The sequence below is a fragment of the Periplaneta americana genome, chromosome 9, assembly GCF_040183065.1.
Source record: "Periplaneta americana isolate PAMFEO1 chromosome 9, P.americana_PAMFEO1_priV1, whole genome shotgun sequence".
Taxonomy (NCBI): Eukaryota; Metazoa; Arthropoda; class Insecta; order Blattodea; family Blattidae; genus Periplaneta; species Periplaneta americana.
Genome location: NC_091125.1, coordinates 59,468,481 through 59,489,693, shown reverse-complemented (window position 1 = coordinate 59,489,693; position 21,213 = coordinate 59,468,481). Strand labels below are relative to the sequence as shown.

Below are 21,213 nucleotides of genomic sequence, written 5' to 3'. Positions count from 1 at the left end.
AAAATTATTCAGTATCCGGCTATAAATTTGCCCTGGATAATACCAACTTCTTTCAAGTCACAAATAATTAGTCAGGCAACCGAGCGAAGTGGCTCATGTGTTCCGCATGGAACTCGCATTCGGAAGGTCCACGGTTCAAACCCCCTGACCGACCAACCTGACTGTGCTTCCATAGTTACTTAGGCAAATACCGAATTAGAATTTTAATTGTCATGGTCCATTTCCCTTCCTCTCCCCTGAAGAAATAAAATTTAGATTTCATATCATATCATTCATCTTCATCATCTCATTTCATAGGCATATTCAGGTCATGAGGTATGTCTTCATCCGCTTACAGTAGGGGCATCCTCTCCGAAACCGTCTCTGGGTTCCAAACCTTCCGCAATATCTACTGCCAGGATTCATTCATTAAACTAATACTTCATTAGATCTAACATTATGTTAAGGTATTTCTAACGTGATCAATAATAATTAGTTATCAACGAAATTACGTTTATTCTTATTATCATTGGAATAACTCTCAAAATTCATACAGTTTTACGATAGTAGCTACTCCCAGTGCACAAGTCTCAGTTAATGTTATTAAAATATATTTAATCAAATTCAAACAGCGAAATTTAATTTTTTCCAGTTGTAAAGTATTCGATACAACAGAAAATAATGGTCATATTACCTGTAAATAAAATAATAAATTGATTTAACAGGAAGTCCGCTTGAAATCAATTTAACTGATAGGCTAAGATTCTAACAGTAAGTACTATAATATCCTTCACTAGACAAAACAGACACAGGTCGAGATACAGTAGATAGAGAACTAAATCGTAAACAACACAGGATTATTAAGTCAGAATTTGAGGAACCTTGGAACAATTTCCTACAACTAACGCAGAATGTTTAAATTGTACGCATACGTCACGCTCCTTCAGTTGTATCCAATTTTCTGAGATAATTTAAAGTGCACCATCATTCGCTTGATATAATTGGCCTTGACAGAGAATAGTACAAATATTCCAGCTCAGAGTTAGCATTCATAACACAGCCTTGGCCAATAGCTCTGGTGCTTGTCAGAGAGGGGTTTACGTAATGTGATATTACAGCAGAAAAGTTCCTCTTCTCAGTCACTTTACGCACGCAGTGTTGAAGGAACGTATCCCCTTATATCCGATACAATATTTACAATTAGCTTTAGTCACTAGGTGAGTAAAATTATTATGTTATAAGTTGTGTGTATGTGGGTTAAAATTTTTCAGTTATTGCCTTGTTCAATCTATAAAACTTTGATAACAACAGGCGTAGCTCAGTTGGCTAAGATGCTTGCCAGCCGATCCGGAGCTGCGTTCAGGCGTGGGTTCGATTCCCGCTTGAGCTGGTTGGGCTTTTTCCGAGGTTTTCCCCAACCGTAAGGCAAATTTCAGGTAATCTAATGCGAATCCTCGGCCTGATCTTGCCAAATATCTTCTCGCTTTCAACAATCCTATCGACGCTAAATAATAATAATAATAATAATAATAATAATAATAATAATAATACTTTATTGCCAGAACAAAGAAACATATTGATTTTTTTATATAAGAACTCTCTAGCACCCCAAGAAAGAGTAAGTTACATACTCGTGCTCAGCGGGCATTCCACACAAGTTGATGTTAAGACATTTTATTGAATAACAGAGTAAAAAGTAATAGAAGAAAAAAAGAAGAAAAAAAATAGATATCGCAATAATTTAACCTTAAATTTTCTCTGTTAACAGCAATTTTTAATAGATTTTTTGAAATAAGGAGCATTAGCAAATTGTATGTTTGGGAATTTATCTATGATCATGTTATAAAGTCTTGGACCGAAGTTGCTACTGTGATTATATGCTACAGTTGTAGTGCATTTAGGAACTGTCAAGCATATGTTGTCATCTTTTGGTTTTATATTTATGTGAATATAAATTAAATATGTTTCGGTTTTTATGTACGAAATTCAGTAATACATTGTTATAAATTTGATGGAAGTCAAATACTTTAAATTCTGAATACAGCAGCTCTCAAGGATAATCAAGAGGTTTATTAGGGCATATTTTTATTATTCTTTTCTATAGCAGAGTTATTGGCATGAACGAGTTTGATGCAGCGTCGTTAAATAACCAAGAAGAAAAAATAAAACTTTGATTGCGAATCAGAGAGTACTTTACTTCAAAACTTATTAATTTCAATTGAGCAAAATTAAGTTTTGCAAAGTTCATTTATTTATGCACTTATCTATTTTATTTATTTATTTATTTATTTATTTATTTATTTATTTATTTATTTATTTATTTATTTATTTATTTATTTATTTATTTATTTATTTATTTATTTATTTATTTATTTATTTATTTATTTATTTATTTATTGTTTGTTTGTTTGTTTGTTTGTCCGTCCTTTCGTTCGTCCATAAGTTTTAAATACTTGTAAATACAGAAACATACAATGTTAAATAACTGCATGTCGACTTCAGTATCACATAAAGCAAGGAGACAGCCGCGTCTATGGCTCAGCGATAGCGGTCAGGGTTCGATTCTGGGTCAGGTCGTGAAGAAATTGACGGTGGACAAAGGCGTTGCCGAGGAGTTTTTCCAGGGTACTCCCGCTTATAACTTTCACTCCACCAACACACTCTATTTCTCTCATTTCATTTATCATCAGTAATCATTCTTAAAAATCGCCTGAGGTGAAATCTTGGGGGAGGGTGGAGATAAGTATGTATTTCCGACGCTGACATTGAAAAGACCGTCCACACCTGTGGAGTAACGGTTAGCGCGTCTGGCCGCGAAACCAGGTGGCCCGGGTTCGATTCCTGGTCGGGGCAAGTATACCTGGTTGAGATCTTTTCCGGGGTTTTCCCTCAACCCAATATGAGCAAATGCTGGGTAACTTTCGGTGCTGGATCCTGGACTCATTTCACCGGCATTATCACCTTCATCTCATTCAGACGCTAAATAACCTAAGCTATTGATAAAGCGTCGTAAAATAACCTACTAAAATTAAAAAAAAAAAATTAGTGGCTTACCACATACTCTTCTAGGATATGAGACTTGGCCCTGTCGGGACTGAGATAGATTGGTTCCACCTGTCAGCATCGAGTTGACGAATGCCACCCGGATCACTTGTTGAGGCCAACAGTATAGCTCAGGCGTTAGCGCGTTGGTTTGAAACTGCGCTCGGATGTGAGTTCTTGATTACCAGGTTGGGTTTGAACTGGTGTTTTTCTAACTGTAAGGCAAATGTCAAATATTCAAATGGCGGATCGTCTGCCTCATCTCGCCAAATACCATTTTGCTATCGCCAATTCAATAAACGATAAATATCCAAGTAGTTGGGTAGTTGGTACAGCATCGTTAAATAAATAACTAAGGAACTACCTGTCGCAGTGAAATAATCATCCCATACACTTAGTACACACAATGGCTTAGATGTATGGATCCATTCAGGATACGTCCCTCGAAAAGCCAGTTAACCAAGGCATGAGAAAGCGAAACTACGTATTAAAATTAACATTTTTTTCGTTTATATTAGTTATTTGTTTCTCACATTGATTATATGTATTTTTTTAATTTATGCTTCTATGTTGCTTGAGCGATATCCTCGCGCCATGTTGACTATATTAACAAGTAAAGAGTGAATTTACAAAAGGGGTTCATTTCTGTATCTTATTAACCAGCAGTTAATTACTGCAAGATACTGGGAAAGATATCAGATTGTTAAATGTACTCACTTCTTGTAGAAGCTGTGCTGTCAGTATTGTCTCTCGGATTTGGTGTACTGCTGACATCTGGAGACAAAGTTTCCGTTGACTGGGTGAAGTTCTTCTTCACAAATTGATGAAATTTCGTGGCGAATGTTTTCTTTTAATTCCCCCTCCTTCTACGGATTAGACTCATACTCTTTATCGTTTAACTTCTCTCACAGATGAAAGTTACAAGATTGAGGTCGGGGGAACGGACTGGCCATTAATTATTATCTATAATTAGCAGGGAACGGATTTATATGGACTAAAAATATATGAAATATGTAAATATATATGTAGTTATTTTTACCAAAATATGGAATTAAATATGGATTTTTACCAAAATATGGAATTAAATATGGACTTAAAATTATAAAAAAATGACTATGTACGTTAAATATTGGTACATTTTAATCAAACTAAACAAAAAATATAATGGACGTACCTTATCTTCCAATGTAGTTTCAACAAAACACAATTTTTATTGTCTGTTACCATAACAATAGGTTACAAACATTTCTTTCAAGTGCTGAAAAGTGAATCTTCTTCTATTGTCTCTGAGGATAGATTTATACTGACTAAAAGAGCGTTCGACGTCACAAGAAGTAACTGGTACATAATTCAATTTCACAATGTCTGCTGGGGATAAGTCCAAGTTAATCTTCACTGTTGATTCACCACTCATCACAGCAACAACCTTTTGTAGTTCTTCATATCCAGGGTTTTTTGAAAGTACAGTGTCCACCTTAGCTCTTACTGCATCTGCAACTTTACCTCTACCACGATTCAGTTGTTCCACAGTACTATTTATAATTTCAAAACTTTCAGATAGTGAAAGGTGCCTATTTTGGAGACTTTTGAGCGTTTTTATGATGCATGAAAATGTATGCTGAATGTGAGCTAAGTCATTCTTCACACTTATGTCACAGGTAACTGTTTTCGCAGTATCAATTGAGACTGCATCTTCAGAGTCCAATGCAAGGAGAACATTGTTAATAGAGTCTATATGTTCGGCATAATATTCAACTGCTTCTAGCCATGTACCCCATCTAGTTAAAATTGGCTTTGGTGGCAATGGAATTTCAGGGTACATTTCTTTCAACACGTTAACTCTACTGGGAGCTTTGAGAAATACTTTTTTCACTGATGAAATCAACAAATCTACTTTAGGGAAATTGTTTCTGACCACTTCTGCCACACGATGAAATGCATGCGCCACACAAGTAAAATGAGTCAATTTAGGATATACAACAGATAATGCTTGTCCAGCTTTGACCATATAAGGGGCAGCATCGCTAATAAAGAATAACACATTATCGTACATAATACCCTTTGGCCACAGGATACCCATAGCTTCGTTGAACAGTTTAACTATAGTTTTGTTATTGCACTTTTCTAGAACATCACAATGTAAAAGAATTCGTTCAGAATATTGTTCACTTAACAAACCGATAACTACATTACCAACAAGTCTACCTTCTTTGTCGGGAGTCTCATCAATGGAAACCCAAATTGAACTATCTTTAATTTCATCTCTTATCTTCTGTATTGTCTCATCGTAGATGGATGGAGCATACGTCTTCCTAAGTGTTGACTCATCCGGGATTGTATGTTGAGTATATTTTTCAAGGAATTCCCTGAAGACCTTATTCTTTAGTTTGTAGAGAGGAATATCAGCAGAGATGAGAGAACAGATGTTAAACTCAGATCTTACATTCGATGTTGTTGGTTGTGTTAAAAACAATTGTCTCTGCTTGGAATTTAGTTGTTTGTTGGCCTGATGTTTACTAGTTGTAATGTGTTGTTGCACCAGGAACTTTTGTGTAGATGATACTGCACACTGACACAAATTACAAAATAATATTTTATTGTCAGTTGATAAACCATCTTCTTTAAATTCTGAAATGTAACTTGTTAGTTTTGATTTTAAATTGACTGAATGACGTACTTTTGGCATATTTACCGTCTTTATAGTATGATTTACAAAACTGAACCTATGTGTACTCTGACTGGCATTTAACTGTTGAGCTGCACAACTGAAGTCTGTTAAAAATTTTAAATTAAATTAATACAGTTTTGTAACTTACTTTCCCATTGTTGATAGGACTGCTAATTTTCAAATAACTCTGATGTTAAAGGGATTACTGAACATGTGTTTAAATCTCTATTGTTGAAATGTATTTTTAAAAGTTAATGGAATTTTGTTTTGTTTTATTGTTAAACCTAATATAATATGGACTGTTTTATATGAAATATGGAAAATATATGGAAATTAACGAAAATATGTACTAAACTCTAAAATATGGAAAAATATGGAAAATAAAAGTAGGATTTTTCAACCCTACACATTGTGAAACATAAAGATAATGCAAAATATAAATTATATTAGCTTTATAAGTAAATATGTATTTACATATAAATCCTTTCCCTGATAATTAGTAATTACTCTATCCTGAATAACTTCAAGTTTAACATCCTTAGATTCAACTGCAGTACGTACCGTCGCTATTACGGTACTTTCTTTCTCGTCAGTTCGCCTAGAGCCGGATATACACGGCAAACACCTGGGCCAATGCGAGATTGACTGCAGTTAGTGGATAGTGAAATTTTCGCACCTCTTACCTAAATTCACTCAGTATTTCCACTACATGCTGTTGGTTAACAATAAAAGTGTTAGGACTAGGGTGACCAGACGTTCTCTTTTGTCCGGACATGTCCTCCTTTTTAGACCTTTGTCCGGGGTCCGGGCGGATTTTAAAAAATTCAAGAAATGTCCCCCTTTTCGTAACTTGTATGCCTGATATTTTGAAATTATCTGGTTTGCCACATTTTTCAAGTAACTTTCCTGTAGGTGGCAGCAGCATCGACGGAATATACTCTTTGCCAATGATCATAATAACTGTCTTTGCTCCCCCTTGTTATTGTCGTTGCTCACAGGTAGCTAGTAAATCGAGAGATCGAGATGCGAATTTATATCTAAAAAGATATTTTCTGTCCTCTTTAATAATTATAGTTTCCTTGACTTTCATATGTAGCTAAATGTAAAATCATTATTACTAAGTTTTAGTCCACACCTGTGGAGTAACGGTCAGTGCGTCTGGCTGCGAAACCAGGTGGCCCGGGTTCGAATCCCGGTCGGGGCAAGTTACCTGGTTGAGGTTTTTTTCGGGGTTTTCCCTCAACCCAATACGAGTAAATGCTGGGTAACTTTCGGTGCTGGACCCCGGACTCATTTCACCGGCATTATCACCTTCATTTCATTCAGAAGCTAAATAACCTGAGATGTTGATACAGCGTCGTAAAATAACCCAATAAAATAAAATAATAAAAACTAAGTTTTATTGTAATTATTTTGTAATAAAATAGATATTAAAACACTTTTAAGTATGATATAAGCCTAAATCTGTACCGTAAATATTTTGTAATAAAATAGATATTGACGTAATTTAAAGTATAATATAGGTCTACGACTAAATCGAAGCACATATTTTCTATCCTCTTTTTTCGAACAATGTCCTCCTTTTTGAAGCTTTGTGTCCTCTTTTTTATCGATAAAAATCAGTCAAAAGTGAAATATTTGGAAATTGATAATGATGTTGATTAGGCCTAATATAAAACATGGCGGTATGGTGGCAGTGATGTGTTAATAATTTTAAATAACTTTTCTGAATAATAACCGTGAAATACCTACACTACACTAAAATATCCAACTAAAATAATTCAGCTTGTATTAATTTAATATGAACTTGGATTCTTTTCATTTCTTTTGCATAGGCCTACTTGTTATTTGTTTCTTCATATTTCTCTTCACAGAAGGAGAATAAAAATGCCGGCAGAAACACTGAAAGACATACCGGACTGGTTAAACAAGAGGTTTCTTGAAACTGCACTAAGATCTGGAGAGTGTGATCGAAACATAACAGTGACCTCTATGGAATTTGCACGTGCAACAGCAAATGGTGACAATTATTTGAGTATCATGTACAGAGCAAATTTGAAGATCGTTCGAGAGAATAACCGCCGTTCTGGAGAAGAAGAAATATCACTCGTAATAAAATGTACTCCATTGGAAGTTAATGTAAGAAAAGTAAGTAACACGTTTATAATTTAAAATATTTCAACAATATTAATATATGCAGTCAATGTTGTCGGTTTACATTTATTTCTTATGTAAACAAGTGGAAATAATGTTTAAATTTAATGAAATACTTAAGAATACATATGATAAGACTTTCTTGTGTTAAATTCTAACGTACCGTTTTACATGTTTCGACCTTTTATGAGTCATCCTCAGAACTGGTCGTTGTTAGTCTTGGCGCCTCTTGTTTTGTTTACTGTGAGGGTGTGTTCGTGTGGTATAATGTAGAGTCAAAGAGTGTGTGTGTTCTGAAATTGAGTTGTGTGTTGAGAATTTGTGTTTTTTTCTTATTTTCAGATTGCCACAGAGTTAGGAATTTTTGAAAGAGAGACCCAAGTCTTTATAGTTGTGCTGCCAGAAATGTTCAGACTTCTCGATGAAGCTTCCCCTGGAAGCTTCCAACCATTTGGAGCGAAATGTGTGTACCATGAACTTCTGCCTGAAACTTGTATAATCGTCCTCGAAGACCTCAAGAAGCAGGGTTTCACGATGGCTCAGAGGCATTCTGGTCTCGACCTAGAGCACTCGCTCCTCGTAATCAGAACTCTGGCGCGATTCCATGCAGCGTCGGTCGCTCTCCATCAGAGGGATCCCGGCTACGTGAAGCCCTTCGACCAGAGAGCGGGCGCTGATAATGAAGAGCAGAGAAATAGTATGGATGATTTCTTTAGTTGTGTCTTAAGAAATCTGGCTGACGAAGTAGAGGAGATGCCAGACTTTAAGGACCTGTATTCAGAAAAGCTGCGAAAATTATCAAATAATATCAGGAATAAAATATACGACGTTTCAGAAAGAAAAGATGATGAGTTTAATGTGCTTACGCATGGTGACATCTGGATCAACAATGTGATGTTTCAGTACGATGAGTCTACCAAAAAACTTAAAGATTTAAGGTACGTACGTGATGCTACTCATAATATACTATGCATTTAATAAAAGTATATTAATTTAAATTTCAAGTACTGCTAGTCTATCATAGTACTGGACTAGCTACATTTTTAATATTCAGTCTTGATTCACACACTTTTAATTTAACACTTGTATATTACTAATGATAATATTAAAACTTGTTAAAGTAACGACTTTTGATACTGCACTGTGTTAACTAATAGAAACTTATTAAGGTACTTTACCTTTGTGGCTAGTTTCGGAGTGGTTTATCGCCATTATCAAACATTCTAAAATGGCGGAAACCCACGCCTGAACTAATAAAGTGAAGTACCTTACGAAGTTTCTGTTAGTTAACACAATGTAGTATCATAAGTTGTTAATTTAACAAGTTTTAACATTTTATTTCATTTGTGAATTTTCAAGCCTATTATTACAAAATAACAGTAAAATAGTTTTACATACATGAATATTGGGACAGTACATTTTATAAAAGTATAGAGTCACATCCGAAGATTGGAATTCAATTTGTGTATTAAGTTTTAATCAAATCATATCTGTGCACATTTTTCAGTACTGATTAAAAATGTATCTGTATTTAGTAAGTTTCCTGTTTTGTTCATTAACATATTTTCTTTAACATTTCTGAATTGAAATTTTCCATTAAAATTTGCAACTTCACATGACTGTTAACAAATGATAGGAACGTGTACATAAAAAAAAATATCGCTTATTTACTATTATTGTAATCGTGCATTTCAAGTTTGAGGAAGTTCATACAAAGGAAAGTGTTGTTTAATTGTTTTATTTACACAGAATGACGCAATGATAAAGTGGTTGAAATACTCTCTTTATGGGTTTATAATATAATAGAAGCATTGAAAAAATGTTTGCATTCACCTTCCACAATACTCAAACGTGACATCAAAGACAAACTAAAAAATATTTTAAGCACATGACTTTCTACCTGCAAAGTATTTGAAAGTATATAGTCAGCCGGTTTGTAACTAAAATAGTTTTAAGGTAATATTTTTTTTTTTAATTTAAGACACAATTACGCTTACAAAAATACAAATAAGCGAAAGAAATTCGTGAAAAATGACTAGTCTGCTAAATCGTTAACAGACAGCGAAGTTCAGTCGGCTAAGGTGCTTGTCTGCCGATCCAGAGTTGCGCTCGAACACGGGTTCGATTCCTGCTTGGTTGATTACTTGGTTGGGGTTTATCCAAGGTTTTCCCCAACCGTAAGGCGAATGTCAAGTAATCTATGGCGAATTCTCGGCCTCATCTCGCTATATCCAATTCCATCGACTCTAAATAATTTAGTAGTTGATACATAGTCGTTAAGTAACCAACTAAAGAAAAAGAGTTTATTTACAAAACTTTTCCAAATTAAATTTTGTGGGCTTTTGTCAAATTTTCTTTTGTCACACTTTTCGGCAACCTTTATATTTTATGTATTACGTTGTAAATAATAATAATAATAATAATAATAATAATAATCATCATCATCATCATCATCAACATCAATAATAAACATTACTTATTTTTCAACTTACTACAATCATACCGATCTACATGTTGACTTGATTTTATTCAATGAGGACGGCGAGGCCTCATATATGAACATATATGTATATATGAATATATATATATATATATATATATATATATATATATATATATTACTACCACACTACACATAGTGTAGCTATCCTAAGATTGATATAGTAACAATAAGACTACTTTCTTCTTTCGCTGGTTCAAGTCCTGAAGTCAATTTTCTCACGAAATTTCTGGCAATGTATGGGACCTGTGCCCACCGAACTTCATGATGAGTTTAAGGAGATATAGGGCGTAATAAATAACGAAATCTGGTTACGTAAGAGAGTTCTAACTGCTGAGAGATCATCGTGCTGATCGCATGTTTCACCTTACTGTTTGGAAGATCGTTCACGTCTGATGAGGCATTATTTGCGGCGAAAAATTCGCGCCGACACTGGAGATCGAACCAGGAATCTTCAATTCTACGTACTGGGTGCTCTACCACTAAACTACGCCTAGGCTCCATCCACAGCACCGGATCGAACTCCTCTCCTTAGTTTTCCCCTTCAAATAACTCAGTTACGCGTTTTATTATGTATCTGTGCTCTCGGCCTCTGATCATGCGCGGTGACCTGTATCTGGAACTTTGACTATTCCAGCAACCAAATCATTCTTTGGGTAACAGTAATTACATTATTTCTTGATTTCAGAGAAAAATTGATGAAACTTATCGAACAACATTTCTCTGACTGCACAGAATAGCGCGGAATAATATTCGGACTAAATGCGATCGTAATTTTTAACATAATATGATATTACTCCCTGTCGTATTAACATATGAGAAGATATTACTCTCTGTCTTCAGGTCGGAAACCCGGATTGTATTACAGAATTTATGATGGACAAGGATAGTATTGGGACAGTTTTATTTTTTTAATATTTCAATTCCTCCTGAAATCGCGGCATTATTTCACTTCTGCGTCGCCTCATGTTTTCAAAAAAAAGTGAGTTTGAATGAAACAAAATTCCCAAGAAAGAAGTAACTATCATGATTTGCCTGATGTGGATTCAACCACGTACAGATCTCATTAAACATTTACAACCAGAAATATACTTATGCTGCCAACAGAGTACTGATTGGATTTCAATTCCCTGTTCCAAGTTTATGACTGCATGGACTTTCCCTCCATCCCACCTGCCTTCAATATGTATACACCAGCCTGTTTTCATAAGGTAGATGCGATGTAAATAGAACCTTTACAACATAACGGTTGAGTAATTGTCGACACAATTGACATTGACTTTGGATGAAGGTTAGAGCTTTCTGCTCTCGTGTTAGTACTTTATTTTTCTACTTAAACCAACGAAAATTTACGTGAAACAAGGTGCAATAATGCATTGAATGTTTTTATTTATTTATTTATTTATTTATTTATTTATTTATTTATTTATTTATTTATTTATTTATTTATTTATTTATTTATTTATTTATTTATTTATTTATTTGTTTGTTTGTTTGTTTGTTTGTTTGTTTGTTTGTTTGTTTGTTTGTTTGTTTGTTTGTTTATTTGTTTATTTATTTATTTATTTATTCATTCATTCATTCATTTGTGTGTTTGTTTGTTTATTTACTTACTTACTTGTTTATTTATTTATTTAGTTATTCTGACTGCCACTTTACCGGAAGAATGGAAAAATAGTGTAATTATTCCCATATATAAAACAGGAGATAAACAGAATGTTGAAAACTATAGAGGGATTAGTATCCTCAACACATGTTATAAGATATTTAGTAGGATTTTAAATGAAAAATTAAAAAAACATGCTGAAACTTTCCTTCTGGAGTGTCAAAATGGCTTTAGAAAAGGAAGATCATGTGTAGATCTATTATTTAGTATGAAACTATTGTTAGAAAAAAGAAGAGAATTTAATTTAGAAACCCATATAGCTTTTATTGATTTTGTGAAAGCTTTTGATAAAGTCCGAAGAGACCTTTTATTCGACATATTACAAGAAAAAAATATTCCAAATTTGCTATTGCAAAATATAATAGAAATCTACACAGACAGCAAAATAAGTGTGAAAATAAATAACTGTATATCCGAAAGAAAATTAGTTAATAATGGAGTTCGACAAGGTTGTCCACTATCACCAACTTTATTTAATATTTATATAAATGAAATTATTTTAAAATGGAACCAAATCTACACATCAGGAATCAAAATAACCAGTGCTCTAACATTAAATACCTTACTCTATGCCGATGATCAAGTCATAATTTCCAATTCAGAGGATAATTTACAAAGAGGATTGTATACATTAAATAAAATATTAAAAGATTTTGAGATGGAAATTTCAGCACAAAAATCAAAAGTATATATAAATTAATTAGGTTTTTAGGACAAGACCCAGTCAGAAGTAAGATAATACACAATAACCAATGCCTCGAACAAGTGCAAAATTTCAATTATCTGGGTTGTGAAATATCTTATCAAAATGAAAAAGATGTGAACAAGAAAATTACCAAATTTACACAAATTCTAGGAATAATAAACAATGCATTAAAAGCTAAATTAGTACAAAAATCTACAAGAATAAAAATATGTAATACATTAGCATTACCCACCCTTTTATACGGAAGCGAGATTTGGTCATTAAAGAAAAAACACATGAACAGAATCAAAGCAACGGAAATGAAATTTTTGAGGAGGACAGCAGGATATACTCTTTTAGACCGAAAAAGGAATGAAGAAATTTTAGAACAATTAGAAGTAGAGTCAGTAGAAGAAAAAATCAGCAGATACAAATTCAATTGGCTAGATCATGTAAGAAGAATGGAAAATTCAAGAATCCCAAAAATTATGATGCAATATAAACCTAGAGGACATCGTCGACCAGGAAGACCTTTAAGAAGACTGCTAGATGGGGCCGAAACAGGTCTACAGAGGCCTAATTCGTGAAGGATGATGACGATGAGTTATTCTGACAGGATTAAGGCCATAAGGCCTTCTTTTCCATCCTACCAGATAGCACATATAAATACAAAAAAGGAATACAAACACTGATGAAAATAATACAAATTAAATTAAAACACTTTTATTATTTCATAAGAAAATAAAAATATGTGTATAATCTGAAAATATGAATTTTTCATTATATTTCAAATTAAAATATTAAAGTGTTAATGTGCTATAATTTATTTCGTTGTTTTCACAAAATGATCTGTTTTTATCATGTCTCTCTATCGCTCACAGAGATGTATTCTAAACTATTACAATAATTTTTATCTATATTTTGCCCCTGTATACCTAATCCATACGTGAATTATGTGGAATGAACACAAATATTTTATTATTAAATAATTTCTATTTAAAAATTAGTTCAAATTGGCAATTTATTTACATTAGACTTCAACTTTATTCTTGTATTTTTCTTCCTCTGTAAGACAAATTAAAATGCATAAAACCGATATCTAGTTACAGAAGTTAATTGCTAGGTACAGAATTATACATCCAAATTGATAACAACTTCAAACACTTAATGATTGAAGGAGATATAAATTAATTAGGTTTAAAAACTAATGGAACCACATCCATTAAGGAGATGGAGCAAGCAGCGTTGTTTGTACACAGTTATATTTCTCCGTCAACTATAAATAAGATTTTAAAAGTATCGGTTATCGCCCGTATCAGAAAGCTTATTGCTGAATGTCGGGTTGCTGAATGTCTGCTGAAATGCAGATAGGAAACTATGTTCAGTTATTGTGTATTGCGCACCTGTAAAACACTCTTGTCAAACTCAAGAATTTTGGGTTTCTGTACTAGACATTGGTAATGGGAGACCCATATGTGGCTACGTAAGAGATACAGGAAGGGGATAAAGTATAAGAGGAGGGGTGGACGAGGCGGTAGGGCCTATATAAACTTGAACAGACAGTACAGGATGTAACAAAAAAAAGTTCGGCCAAACTTTCAGGAAACATTCCTCACATATAGAAGACGAAAATATGTTATGTAGATATGGTTCCGCAAACGCTTTATTTCCATGTTATAACGCATTTTTTACAACCCTTCATAATACATTAATCATGGGAAACACACAGGAACAGAACGTACCAGCATACCACATGAAAATCTGTCGTGCATGAAGTGTTTATAGCCTATGGAAATAAAGCGTTTACGGAACCATGTCCATTTAACGTATTTTCTTCTTCTACGTGTGAGGAATGTTTCCTGAAAGTTTGATCGTAACTTTTTGTTACACCCTGTATACTAATTACCATCCTGGCTAAGATTTTCTCATGGTTTTCATAAGGCGCTAAGACAAATGTCGGGATGAGCCCTAAAAGAAACGGACCACGGACCTACATCTCCTTCCCCATAAAGATTCTTGTATTTTTTCACCATAATTTTTCGACATAGGTACACTGACTTAGCTTTTATATATTACTCTATTACATGAGCGAGTTTACTCGACTCCTACTTGCACTGCGAAAGGACACTGTACCTTTCAACGTACAGACTTACAAGTCCCGGTGCTTCTTCCGGCGGTCTTGGCTTAGCTTCGAACATCACTCCTGTTACATGAACGAGTTTACTTGACTTCACTGGCACTGCGAAAGGACGCAGCATCTTTCAATGTGCACAGTTATAACTTCCTGCGTTTCTCTTTCCGATCTTGCAGTCAGTTTCTCCACCGTCCCCCTCCCCCTGTATGTGGTAGTTATTAAGTTACGTCCATTTTCGGCAATTTTCCCTTCTAAATTTCCTAGAGCTGTTTCAGTCGAGCACGAAACTCGAAGTGAGACAAGTAATCAACAGACTTGGAGCCCATGTATTCAGTTTTCATCAGCCCCCAAACTCCCTTGCAAGGACGCGTTTTCGTAAACCTTTTAATGTTTCTCCTCCAATTCCCCCTTTTCATTCATTCTACCTTCATTCATTCATATATAATTGCACAAACGTGATGACACACTGTAGTGGGCGACAGAAATGTGAACTTCAAGAACAAATATTACCTCTCTACCTATTTCAGTGCAAGCTATGCAAGCCCTTGCACACAATGTACATACAACAATACGTATGTATGTATGTATGTATGTATGTATGTATGTATGTATGTATGTATGTATGTATGTATGTATGTATGTATGTATGTATGCATGTAATGTATGTATATATGTATGTATGTGTGTATGTATGTTTGTATGTATGTATGTATGTACAGTGGAATCCCTCTGTTGGAATCTGTTGTTACGGAAACTTCTAATTTGGAAAGCTAGCTGACTCCGCTCACTACAGGAACACCACTCAATACGTTACTGATGCTGTAAGGCGATCGCTTTGTTCATGCTTGACATTGGCATCAAAAGATACAATAAAGAAGAAGAAAGAAATTTATTTTCGCCTATACATGAAAATACAAATTTAAAATAAATATGAATGATTTTAGCATCTAAATATGTACACATTCAAATACAAAGAAAAGAATTTTAGTGACACACACAAATATAAGAGTAAATAATTACAGTGGGAACTTCTCTAAATAAAAGAATTGTTTTAACATTAACGACAAAGATATTCTTAACTCATTTAGATTCATACGCTTTCATAATACATACTTCATTCAGACAAAAAATTAGGTTGGAACTTGTAGGGAATCTGCTGTGTGGTCCTTCCAACGCTTAAAGACAAGTATGTACAGTGTCTGTACTCACCCAGCTGCTTACATCACGTCCTCTCTCTACGAATCACCGAGTTTTGTCGCTCGGCAGTGGTTGCACCGCTGAGGTAGGGGCGCATACAGAAGACCAGTAATGTAGTACACAGTACGTACAAATGTATTAGATGACCTTTGATTGGCTAATAGTTTTTACCCCCTTTTATGAAAACGAAGGGACTCCACTATATGTATGTATGTATGTATGTATGTATGTATGTATGTATGTATGTATTGTGCGACCAAGCGTCCAGCCATATCGGGGAAATACTGAACTAAACTTCTTACGTCCACATGCATCAGTAGAGGTGAACGATCATCCAACAGAACAGGGAAACGTGTAGTCGGCACGATGTTGTAGCCGGTTTCTTCCGACTATACTTCGCTACCTATCGCCACTCCCCAAATTCATCTTAATGCTGAGTGGACACCGGTCCTATACAGTAGCCGAAATTTCAAGATAAAATTCCTTCCCCATGAAGATTCTAACCAGCACTCATTCCGTAACGCGAGTCCAGGCATGAATCCTTAAATCATGACGCTTCGGCACGGGACTTTATACTTTGACTCTGGAATAATGTTTAAAGTTTACATGAAATATTTCGCGAAAGAGATGTAGGCCTAATATTAAATAAATATTATATAAATCATTATATATTATGTATAATAATATATAAAAAATATAGTGTATAATATTATATAAATAATATTAAATAAATAACTATGTAGTACAGCGTAAATTTTAACTCATATTTTCTGTATTCACAATTCAACTTTAATTAAGCTTAAAATGAAAAAATATGTATAGGCTACTGTAGTTCAGGTAGGGATAATCATTTAACACTTAGTTATTCACGTTTTTCTGTTTTTCTTGGAAAGATTCAGTTTACACTAGTAATGGGCCCTGAATTATATATCCAATTGCTTTGTCAATAAGTATGATATATATTGATTTACTCATTTTTTATATACTTAAATATATAGTATGTGTATTTTTCTAGGTTTGTGGACTTCCAGCTGAGTCACTGGACCTCTCCAGCGATAGACTTGCATTACTTTTTGTTTACCAGTCCCAATTTGGATTTATGGGACAAACACGATTTCTTTATAGAGGAGTATCACAAGACTCTAGGCGATACTCTGAAGTTATTTGACCTGGAACACCTGCATCCCTCTCTAGAGGAACTGCACAGGCAGTTGGAGGACAGATCGTTCTACATCATATTCTCGACGGTGGTAATACTTCCCATCATACTCACAGATCCTGACCAGCCCATGAAGCTAAATGAAATCCTCGAACAAAGTGAAGTCTCGAAGCAAAATCTGCAGTTTAGCGATACCTACAGAAGCGCTATCAGGAAATTTCTACCTATATTTGATGCAAAGGGACTGTTATAAAAGTTATTACAGAAAAAAATAAATTAGCAAAGATGTGTCACAAAAGAGGGAACAAAAATGTTGTTTTCCTATTTAAATACTGAAAACATTGTATTAATATACAATTACGTCTCTGTTATTTTCATTTTTATTTACTTCTTTGAATAAAATTTAGTATTAGCTAAAACAATATAACAGAAGTCTGATCTGTTAAAATATTTTCATTGTTGTCAAATTTCAGTGTAAGTAGTCAACTGGGATCAAAATATTTTTAAACTTCCTCTACTTCTTTTAAACACAAATATTTGAGGTAGATATTTAATTTCATTTTTATTTGATTTTATTTATTTATTCCATAGGTCTTACATCAGTATGGTAGCTTTAAATTGTGGAAGAATTAAAAAATTATACAAAAATATACAATACAGTAGCAAACCAGATTAATTCAATTTAAAAGAATAGTTGAGAAGCTTTTGTCATCTAGCCTTCTGTTAAAAAATCTGGAAGTTAGAATTTATAAAACAGTTATATTACCGGTTGTTCTGTATGGTTGTGAAACTTGGACTCTCACTTTGAGAGAGGAACAGAGATTAAGGGTATTTGAGAATAAGGTGCTTAGGAAAATATTTGGGGCTAAGAGGGATGAAGTTACAGGAGAATGGAGAAAGTTACACAACGGAGAGCTGCACGCATTGTATACTTCACCTGACAAAATTAGGAACATAAAATCCAGACGTTTGAGATGGGCAGGACATGTAGCACGTATGGGCGATTCCAAAAAATGCATATAGAGTGTTAATTGGGAGACCGGAGGGAAAAAGACCTTTGGGGAGGCCGAGACGTAGGTGGGAAGATAATATTAAAATGGATTTGAGGGAGGTGGGATATGATGGTAGAGACTGGATTAATCTTGCTCAGGATAGGGACCAATGGCGGGCTTATGTGAGGGCGGCAATGAACCTCCGGGTTCCTTAAAAGCCAGTAAGTAAGTAAGTAAACAATTTATCACCTGACGAGAAGGTATGATTATGGGTAAATTTTGTTAATTCTCTTCTGAACCTTTTCTCTTGGACTTAAGAAAATTGGACATTGCACTGAAGACTGTAGTAGACCTATATGAATTGTGAACTCCAATTTTAAAACAGCTGAGATTAACACAGGTAAATGGAGATTTGATTTGTGTCTTGTATTAAATTTATGAATGTTTTGATTAATATTAAATTTATCCTGGTTTTTAAATTTTGAAAAATCCTTTTACATACGGTCATTTATACACACTTGTCATTATCCTTAGAGTTTTATTTTGTAAAGCAAAAATGTATTTACTATGATGTACCGAAGTACATATGGAGTTTCAGTGCTGTAATTCTGCATTTGCACACAGTGAAGAGTCAGTAGAAAGAAGAAAAAAATTATTCTCTCCGACACTGGGACTCGAACCCTGGTTTCTATCTTTACTTGCTGGCTCTTTATCTACTATCCACACCAGATTCAAGTCCCGATGCCGGATTAACTCTCTCTCTCTTGTGTAAGTTCATCTACTGTGTTCCCTTTTGTTGGCCTACCCCCGTGTACCGTGTCGCAGTGTCACAGAATATGTGACAGTAGATACAATGTCCAACCACAAGTACAGAGGTGCACTCATTACGAGTGACTGAATAGCCGGGATCCAACGGAACATGGCGCCGTCTTGAATCACAAGTGATTACTTACGCTTTATCATATTACTATGAAGCTGGAAACTCGGGTTCGAGTCCCGGTGCCAGAGAGAATTTTTCTTCATTCTACCGATTCTTCACAAAAATGTATTTAGTGTCAGGTGAGTTGCTCCAGAATATAAATCCATGTTTCGTTATATATAATGAACATAGCTATGCAACTTATGCCAATTTAAACGTGTTTATATTGCCAACAGAAGGTAAGGATCTTAATGCATAACAGCAGAGTTCAATAATTTAGGAGAACATATTAGGTGTTTTGTAAGAGAAGGGCGAGCCCGCCAAGGGTCGAATTTTATGTTTTTTTCTCCTCCGAATATTTAAGACACACATCTGCAACTTAAGCCTGGCAGACGTTGACGGACTCACCCTTACTATATAGAGATTACCATTGTTTGTAAGGTTGAAGAAACTGCGTAGTCTGTGACAGGTTCATAATATTCATGTACGAGAAGGGCGAATACGCCACTCCGCCTGAAGGCGCGCGCCATTCATTGTCTCAGTGTTGTTGTAACCACACAGACGAATACAACCGTAGTGAGGAATCACATGTATTTATGGACATTGTAATAGCTTAGTATGAGTAATAGTGACAGTGATAATGAGGCAGACATATCTGGTTATTGTAGAAAACATCAGAGGAATGTTGAAAAATGGATAAACTTACAAGCAAAGATTAAAAGGAACAAAGGTGAATCGTACATTAGTACGAAAACATCTCCACATGTGCAAGCTCGTGGTATAGGCCGCCATGTAATACAACCTGTATTTCGTAATTTCTGAGAGTTGGGTGATTATGATCTCCAGAATGCCTATATTTCTAAGCCCGTAACCAGTGTTGATGTGAACAGATGTCGCATTAACAGGCAGACCTCTCTCAGCTGGTTTTGCCAAAGAGGTACTATGTCACTCCAATAAAGCTCACTTCTGATAAAGTAAAGGATCTGGAAGCTCTCATCTATGTGCCACAGAACGTTTCTGAATGACGTAATCAGCAAACAAAACGTGCAACTAGCAGTGACCGACTCAGAGGAACATCTTCATGAAAATGATGTAATGGATTATTAGCACCTCTGTTCCCAGAACAAGTGAGACTGCTTTTGATAGCAAGTGTAATAACATGACAGGCATCTACTTATTTTTGTTTATTAATAATTTCAGACACTTTATAAATATCACATCACAGTGCAATTAAGGGTTTTTATTTATTATTATTATTTTATTATTATTATTATTATTATTATTATTATTATTATTATTATTATTATTATTAATGTCTGCTACTATTCAGTTCATTCTACGCCCTTTGCTTTTTCTAATATACTGTTTTCAAATTATTCCCATAATATGGATGAATGTATAATGTCATCTAATATCACTATTAAGTTGGAATATTAAATTGGACATTTAATTGCAATTTATCAATAAAGGTATTCGTTTTTCAGTGTACAAAGTAATTATCATTATTTACAGACGTGTCCTTGGCGGCTTCGCCCTTATCTCGTTTACAGGTAAAATACTTTGAACATCGATTATCTCTACAGGTACATTTGGCGGGTTCGCCCTTCTCTTACGGAACTCCTCTTATGTTTTACGTGTATTTTCAAGTTAAAGTGATTATCCAATTCAAAACAAGAAACTGAATTTAATATATTAATAAATTGTGTAATATATATGGCAGACTTCATCAATACCTTATTCACCAGTAAATACAAATGATCTTGTGTCCAGTATGATGTATGATGTGAGGGATTTTATGAGAAGAAAAATCTTACCATATCTTCTTTAGGAAAGAAAATGATCTGTTGGTCTCATATCTTGAACAAAATAACCCATAACCGTTTTCTCGTCTAAGTTTCTCCTTCTCGTGGATAGAAGTCTTTGCAGACCTCTGAAGTGGGAGTACTCTGATGCATGAATCACAAGTTGAAAATCAGGTCTTATTAAGATCCTGAAATGATTTAAACTTGATTAAGCCATAGAATTGAGTTAAGAGTGTTAAATATTCAAAGGCGTACTTCTTTCTTCTTCTATGACACTATAGTCCTTTCAGTATAACCTTGGTTTCCCTAATGACAG

General features: G+C 34.4%; 1 protein-coding gene across 1 annotated transcript; it reads left to right on the top strand.

Moving 5' to 3' along the window:
* The first annotated feature begins 1,028 nt into the window (after nt 1–1,028).
* Nucleotides 1,029–21,170, top strand: LOC138705966 (uncharacterized). The gene is made up of 4 exons (XM_069834788.1): nt 1,029–1,196; nt 7,564–7,837; nt 8,186–8,781; nt 17,041–21,170. The coding sequence occupies exons 2-4, from the start codon at nt 7,577–7,579 to the stop codon at nt 17,435–17,437; spliced, it is 1,254 nt and encodes a 417-aa protein (XP_069690889.1). The 5' UTR covers nt 1,029–1,196; nt 7,564–7,576; the 3' UTR covers nt 17,438–21,170.
* Nucleotides 21,171–21,213: the final 43 nt, after the last annotated feature.

What these genes read in the sequence shown, in the direction of transcription:
- LOC138705966 (XM_069834788.1), top strand. Translation starts at nt 7,577, where the DNA reads ATGCCGGCAGAAACACTGAAAGACATACCGGACTGGTTAAACAAGAGG. An exon ending in TGGAAGTTAATGTAAGAAAA is followed by an intron (nt 7,838 to 8,185) that starts GTAAGTAACACG and finishes TCTTATTTTCAG; the next exon opens with ATTGCCACAGAGTTAGGAAT. An exon ending in AAAAAACTTAAAGATTTAAG is followed by an intron (nt 8,782 to 17,040) that starts GTACGTACGTGA and finishes GTATTTTTCTAG; the next exon opens with GTTTGTGGACTTCCAGCTGA.